The sequence below is a fragment of the Gobio gobio genome (genome assembly GCF_949357685.1).
Source record: "Gobio gobio genome assembly, chromosome: 11".
Taxonomy (NCBI): Eukaryota; Metazoa; Chordata; class Actinopteri; order Cypriniformes; family Gobionidae; genus Gobio; species Gobio gobio.
Genome location: NC_137104.1, coordinates 16,313,564 through 16,321,469, shown reverse-complemented (window position 1 = coordinate 16,321,469; position 7,906 = coordinate 16,313,564). Strand labels below are relative to the sequence as shown.

Genomic DNA, 7,906 nt, shown 5'->3' with positions numbered 1-7,906 from the left:
ACACGTCAGCGGGCTTCACGTCGTTGTTAACGGTAGCGGCACGGAAAGACAGATAGCAGTGCTTCCTGAAAGTCCAAACAAAACATGCGTTATTGTTGTTTTCTTTAGGTTTTAAACAAACAAACTGTTTGAAATTAATCGGAAAATACCTATTCATTTTGAATAACAAGAATGGAGCATTCGGTGCCCAAAAAGTAAGTGAAATGGCCAACTCGGCTAACCAGTTATCAACCAAGCTAATATTTACAGGCCTCATCTCACCAACCAAACTGAAACTTCTGATCCTTGAACAAAATAGAAGAGACTGTGTGGTTTGTGGTTGATACTGTCTTAGTGTTCGTAGTTATATCTGCAAAATTAACTCTTGAACGTGGTGTGACTTACAGTTGTTGTTTTAATTGGTATATCTAAGTTTGGGTTACATTATAACTGCGAGTGTCTCTGAACCCATGACGTTTTATGCATTAAATAAAGTACGATTGTCTTGTTCATGACAGTAAGCTGAAGAAACTCAGTGAAGACAGTCTTACCAAGCAGCCAGAGGAAGTATTTGATGTCCTTGAAAAGCTTGGAGAAGGGTGTGTACCTCTCTTACACTTAAGTGATATTAAATACATTTTGTATGAAATATTCACATAATGAATGCTTTTTGGTTCAGATCATATGGCAGTGTTTTTAAAGCCATCCACAAGGAATCTGGCCAGGTGGTGGCCATTAAACAGGTTCCTGTCGAATCAGACCTGCAGGAAATCATCAAAGAGATCTCCATAATGCAGCAATGTGACAGGTAAAGATGCCCATGAATAAATAATAGTAGCATTTTATTAATATATTGTTATTGGGCTTGTATAAAGTACTTCTCAATAACTATCCTTGTATTTTGACAGTCCTTATGTGGTGAAGTACTATGGCAGCTATTTCAAGAACACAGATCTGTGGATTGTGATGGAGTACTGCGGCGCTGGATCGGTGTCTGATATCATCAGGCTGCGCAACAAAACGGTAAAATATGAAAATATTAACTATTGACAACTACAAATGCCCTATCCAATGCTTAAAGGGTTAGTTCACCCAAAAATGAAATTTCTGTCATTAATTACTCACCCTCATGTCGTTCCAAACCCATAAGACCTTCGTTCATCTTCGGAACACAAGATGTTTTTGATGAAACCCTAGCTTTCTGACCCTTCATAGACTGCAACAAGGTAGTAATGACATAGTTAGAAAAAATAGTCCATGTGACTACAGTGGTTTAACCTTAATGTTAAAAAGCGACAAGAATACATTTTGTGTGCTAAAAACATTTAAAAATATTGACTTTATTCAACAATCTCATTGCTGAATAAAGTTATTTTTGTTAGGTTTTTTTTTTATCTTAATTTGTGTTCCAATGATAAACTTAGGTCTTGCGGGTTTGGAACGGCATAATAACAGTGTTTTTTTTTTCTCATTGTAAGCTCACCGAGGAGGAAATCGCCACAGTCCTCAAATCCACCTTGAAAGGTCTGGAATATCTTCATTTCATGAGGAAAATCCACAGGGACATCAAAGCCGGGAATATTCTTCTCAACACAGAAGGCCACGCCAAACTAGCTGATTTTGGAGTGGCTGGACAACTTACCGTGAGTATTAAAACCATCTGACTATTTTAAAATATTTGTTTTATTATTTGTTAAAGGTTTGGACATTACAGCTTATTTAATATTAATATTTCCTACATGTTATAATAATAGTAAAGTCATCTTAAATCTAAATCAACCAGTGCTTTTCTTGTTTGTCTGTTTGTACATTGATGTTGTATTTGCTTTAATGGTCCAGCTTCTCTCTAAATTAATTCTTGTTACGAATACATACTAGATTGTACCATCTCTTCTGTAACATGGTCCCATATTAGCAGAAAACTAAGATAAATATTAAATATAATTAATAATTCTGGTAAATTTGTTATTAAAAAGAAATTGCACATGGAAGTGTAGGGGAATCGTGTAGTATCTTAAATTAGATTATAGAAGCCTAGATTATAGCTTTTTTTGGAGTCCAAATCATCCTTAAAAAATGTACATAAAACTATTTATGTTTGTCTACAAAACAAAAAGGTCAAGATCAAAAGGTTTTCTTTGTTCATTTAAAGCTGCACTATGTAACTTTTCCGTCCACTAGAGGTCGCCTATTCAAAACAAAGGCGTAGTTTGATGACGCCACGTTTGAGCGCAGAATCTTGGGACATGTGGTCTTCACCTCACAGCCGGTGGAAAAGAATCGGGATAGGACTCGGGCAGAAATCATGTTCATGGATGTGATTATTAACATTACTGTAGTATGAAGCAGAGCAGGACCGAGTGTTGTGGGAGCTGAGCAAGGCCGCTGAATAGATTGTTAATAAGATGAATGCAACACACGCCTCGCGAGCAGAGGGACTTTTATTATGCCACTGTCGCCGCCGGTCATGAGTATGGGGTAACGCAACTCTGTTTATCATATTAGATGCATCTGAGTGTGTTGAAAATAATGTTATGATGTTACTCTGTGCGTTCGCTCAGCGACTGCTATGTTGCACACTGCAATGAGAGTAAAGCGTTTCTGAAACCGAGGGTAATGCAGATATGACGCCATCGACAAGCGACTCCCTCACACGTCCAGGTTCCTTGGTTAAAATAGCAATTTCTCATGATTTACAAATAGTTGGAAACATTTGGGAAATTGTAAGTTCTCATTCAACTGAACAAAATATAGAACACTGGCCTAGTGGTTTTTGGATATTTTACTGAACATTTTTTACATAGTGCACCTTAAATATATTTTTCGGTCAAGTTTGTCCAAACTGGTGGTGTATCATCTTACATGAATTAATGTCATCATATTTATTGACCACATTAGGACACAATGGCTAAGAGGAACACGGTTATCGGGACACCCTTCTGGATGGCCCCCGAGGTGATCCAGGAGATCGGGTACAACTGTGTGGCAGATATCTGGTCTCTCGGCATCACGTCCATAGAAATGGCAGAAGGAAAGCCTCCTTATGCAGACATTCATCCAATGAGAGTGAGTGGAACACGCTGAGAAGTCTTTGACTTGAAATTTTGACAAGAAACTGGATGGTGACTCTGTCTGCTTTTGTGTCATCAGGCTATTTTTATGATTCCCACAAACCCTCCACCCACGTTCCGCAAGCCAGAGCTGTGGAGTGATGAATTCACAGATTTTGTGAAGAAATGTCTGGTGAAGAACCCAGAGCAGAGAGCGACGGCCACTCAACTGCTCCAGGTGTGGGAAGAGCCTCGTAATGCTAACTACTAGTTCCTGTTTGTGATTCATGTGGTTAATAAATCACTCTCTATTTTAGTTTGGGGATTTTCCATGAAGTAGTGTTTATAAACATCTAGTATACTTTGCATTTTGTTTGTTTGGCAGCATCCCTTTATAACCAATGCTAAGCCAGTGACCATCCTGCGGGACCTGATCACAGAGGCCATGGAGATGAAGGTCAAGAGACAACAGGAGCAGCAGAGAGAGCTGGAGGAGGATGACGAGAACTCTGTGAGTTGCATATCAGTTGTTCAGTTTTACGATGAGCTCAGCATTTGTATTTTAGCTGATGTCATATGTGGCTGCATTCTACAGGAGGAGGAAGTGGAAGTAGATTCCCACACCATGGTGAAGACTAGTTCGGAGAGCGCTGGCACCATGCGGGCCTCGGGCACCATGAGCGACGGCGCTCAGACCATGATCGAGCACGGCAGCACCATGCTGGAGTCTGACCTGGGCACCATGGTCATAAACAGCGATGATGAGGAAGAGGAGGAAGATCTCGGCTCGATGAGGAGTGAGCCTTTGTCTTTATATTTTAATTAACATTTTTGTGGCTGTTTGAGAAATGTATAATCTAATGTTTTATCCTCTAAATAGGAAATCCTACATCTCAGCAAATTCAGCGTCCATCCTTCATGGACTACTTTGACAAGCAGGACTCAAATAAAGCACAAGAGGGCTATAATCACAACCAGCAGGACCCGTGTTTAATTTCCAAGACCGCTTTCCCTGATAATTGGAAAGTGCCGCAGGATGGAGATTTTGATTTTGTAAGTGCTTTGATGTTTGATTTGTTTCGTGTTAGAGCTAACAGCTAGAGCTGTTAATCGTCAAACATCGCAATCTCTATTCAAACGCCCATGCAATCTCATTCCTAAATAAGAATGATACGGCTATGTCTACTACACCTTTGACAAATACGTTCACAGTAAAATCTGCATTGGCGCTGCCACTGACCTAGAGAGAGCAGTTGTCATGTATAGGTATGAAACAGCTTCACAAACGCGACCACACAGTATCATTATTTTTGTTTTACAATAATTCATAATATCACAGAAGTGAAATGAAAGTTTGTATAAAACACTGATGTCTACAGTGAAATTAACTTGATTCTTCAAATAAAGTTTTTATCTATTACATCATTACACCTGACCAGTAGGTGGCGACTGTTAAAAAATTGCATACTTCTCTACTAGATAGTAGGTGAAAAACAGTATGTGTAACAAGTTATCTAATTACTAGTGCTGTCAGTTAAACGCGTTATTAACGGCGTTAACGCAAACCTATTTTAACGGCGTCAATTTTTTTATCGCGAGATTAACGTTCTTTTTGGTCTAACAAACTTTGTAGTTTTTTCACATGCTGTTGCAACAACTAGTAACGTTAGAAAAACTACAACACCACTCCGGATGTAGCTAGACCGGAAACAAAACATCAGGCACGCTGCGCCTGCGGCTGCCCGCACTCGTTTGGGCCATTAAAAGAGTAGACGTGGATGGCAAGCGTGAGACGCCGAAATGAGAAACGTATTAAGCCATGGTTTAACTCAGGGGTCTTCAACTAAAAGTGCTTGTCTTGAGCGCTGCTTTCTGCTCTGATGGTGCGTAGCCTACACACCAGACGCGAATGAAGCGTTTTGCGCGAGTGATTTAAGTCAATGCAAAGACGCAAATAGACATTCTGCGGCGCGGATTAAGCGGTGTGCATGTCGCGTCATTCGCGTCCGGTGTGAGCGCACCATCAGTCTCTTCTTCACTGCATGCTTGACCGCGCGTCTGGGTCTGAACGTAGTAACTGAGCATTGCAACGTTAACTGTTTCATTATGTCAAAAGGCTTCGCGGTCCGGATGGACGCATCTCGCGGTCCGGATTCGGACCGGAGTTCACTAGTTGGCGACCCCTGGTTTAACTGCACTATAGGCGGAGTCCTAGTTTACCTTGCATGTGCACTTTGTAATTTTATTTTGTATCACCCTGTTTTGATCCCTTAGAAAGGGCTGTTGAAGGGGCTGTTTGTGCAACAAAGTATTTGTTTCACCCTTTTATTGATGGGCAGTGTTACATTGTGTGAGATTATTTGCTCCAAGTGAGAATGTTGGTGTGAAATCGAACACTAAAGTATGCCAATGTTGTTTTCAATAAAACAAACATTTGAACAAAGCAAGCCGATCCACTTTTCTATGTTGATAAGAGCATTAAAATAAGAAAAAATAATGGGACAAAAAGAAATCAAGGGACATTTAGAATAAATAAAAATGTGCGATTAATTGTGATTAATTGTGAGTTAACTATGACATTAATGCGATTAATCGCGATTAAATATTTTAATCGTTTGACAGCACTACTAATTACTAATGTTTGCGGAAATAAATATGGGGGGAAAAATTGATTCGTGGCCTTTGAGAATCGATTTTGAATCGACCACATTTTTAAAAATTATTAATCGAAAAATCTATTTTTTTTTTTTTGCCCAGCCCTAGAGAGCACGGGAGAGGATTTATGAAAGGTAGTAAAGCAACATAACTGATGCTGGTTGGTCACATGATAATGACAACATGGCGAATGGAATATGTTCAGATTGCTTTCACACTATATAGAACATACTTTTTTTTTTTTGCGTTGGTGAAGTACTTAGTTATTCAAAGTACCTACTCAAGAAAGCATGTGATTTTGGGCGATTCATTCACGAGATTCATTCAAAACGCTGATTCATCCACTAATAAAACAAGTGAAGACTTTATGAGTGAATCAATGAATCATTCAAGCTTTTTCAACCTCTTAAATAGACTGTAGCAATTAACATTTTGTCAGATTCTCAAGTAAATAATGTTATATCGTTTAGTTGTCTATTCAGAATTGTTGTCTAAAATCGTGGTTCTCAGTTCATCCAGGATCAAGCAGCTCTGTTTTTATGCATAAAGTTGATTAAAATGAATTTGTTTTTTCTGTCTATGTAGCTCAAAAACCTTGATTTTGAGGAGCTCCAGATGCGTCTTACTGCTCTGGACCCCATGATGGAGCGAGAGATCGAGGAACTGCGGCAGCGCTACACGGCTAAAAGGCAACCCATTCTTGATGCCATGGATGCCAAGAAACGCCGGCAGCAGAACTTCTAACCGACTTCACAGATGCTGAAGCTTCAAAGCTGGCTGGCCAGATCTTATGCCCCCTCCTGTGTTCAATCTTTGTACTGATGCATCTTATTCTACACTCGCTGTTTGTACATTTGAAGAAGGTCCCAGTGGAAGTATAAAATCAAGATATAATACTCAATCAATATTTTTTTTTTCTTTAGAATTCAAAGGTCAAGGTTAAAGTATTAGGAGTTCATCCTACATAGAGCAGATTGAGTCTCGCCCTCACAATATTATGAAGTTTAGGCTTTTTGTTCTCTAATTTCCAAAAACTAATTCAGCCATCTCTACATCTGTGGTTAATACTTTCTTAATACTGTTAATGAAGCCAAGGTGAAAATAACTGTGAAAATGTGAAGTTTTGTGGCTGAATTCATAAGAAATGCTGGTTGAACTGCTGCAAAGTCATTTTTAGGTGTGAATGGATTATTAAACCAAAGACAATCAAAAAGTAGAGAATGCCTTAGAGTGCTTGTTAACCCTCTTTTTGAAGTTTGCATCGCCAAGCTTCTGGTTAGTATTCTGCTAATATGGGACCATGTTACAGTAGGGATCTTTTTACTAGAATTAATTTCGAGAGAAACGGGACCATTACTGCAGCTATGCTTCCCATTCCATCAAAATTCCTCTTCAGCTCAAAGTAAGGTTTGAAACATCTGTCCCCAGCTTTGTAAATATGCATGGCTTATTTATGCTGAATGTCACTTTCTCCATTTATGAATGTTTCTCTGTTGTTTTCCCTATGTTTTCTTCACTGCCACTGACACTTTGATAAAGTGTGGCAAATGTTTGTGTGAGGAAGTGAGAACTACTTTTCCTGTGCCCCATTTTAAAGTTCTCGCTTTATCTCAGGGGTTGCTCTTCTGGTCTTTTTCAAAGATTTCAATGCAGTGATTTTGTGTTTCTCATTATGGTAATGGTACCATCATTACTAACCCTTTTGAGTTTCTCCATACCTACCAAAAGCAATACGGCAACTCAAGGACATAGTAATGTAACAATGCCAGTAATGTGAATGGCCTAAAATGTTGCTGAATCTTGTAAGAGAAGGATGAATAGTTAAAATAGTTAAAAAAACAGACCTTAAATGACTCCATCCCCTGATTGTGGACTGATAATGTCAAATATTCTGAGCTGGTTTGAAGTACAGTCTGATTAAAAAATCAAAATTAGAAAAAGGAAAAAAAAGAAGCTTATTGAGATAGTTAGGGATGTTACCAATGCCTTACATTTCCTGCAGTTGTGAGTTATATCAGTTCGTTTCATACTCTGACATTTACATAGGCACGTTTTTACTGAACACTCTAATTTATTGTGCATTATTCTTATTGTATGTAATTTTTTGCACTCTGCATAGTTTTTGAATAAAGGTCTGTTACTTGTCTCCTTGAACCTCGTGTGGACTTCTTTAACAACAATATATTTTCGCTATTAAATATACACAGAAACTTGGACACAAA

General features: G+C 38.8%; 1 protein-coding gene across 1 annotated transcript; it reads left to right on the top strand.

Moving 5' to 3' along the window:
- stk3 (serine/threonine kinase 3) lies at window positions 1-7,830 on the top strand. The gene is made up of 11 exons (XM_079830021.1): window positions 1-194; window positions 498-578; window positions 659-787; window positions 888-1,002; window positions 1,458-1,622; window positions 2,878-3,045; window positions 3,130-3,267; window positions 3,415-3,540; window positions 3,625-3,826; window positions 3,910-4,082; window positions 6,270-7,830. Exons 1-11 carry the CDS (start codon window positions 172-174, stop codon window positions 6,426-6,428), a joined length of 1,479 nt encoding a protein of 492 aa, XP_079686147.1. The 5' UTR covers window positions 1-171; the 3' UTR covers window positions 6,429-7,830.
- The last annotated feature ends 76 nt before the right edge of the window (window positions 7,831-7,906 follow it).

Excerpts from the sequence above, each read along its gene's own strand:
- stk3 (XM_079830021.1), top strand. The coding sequence starts at position 172 with ATGGAGCATTCGGTGCCCAAAAA. Across the intron at positions 195-497 it reads GAGCATTCGGTGCCCAAAAA|TAAGCTGAAGAAACTCAGTG; the intron begins GTAAGTGAAATG and ends TGTTCATGACAG. Across the intron at positions 1,623-2,877 it reads GAGTGGCTGGACAACTTACC|GACACAATGGCTAAGAGGAA; the intron begins GTGAGTATTAAA and ends TGACCACATTAG.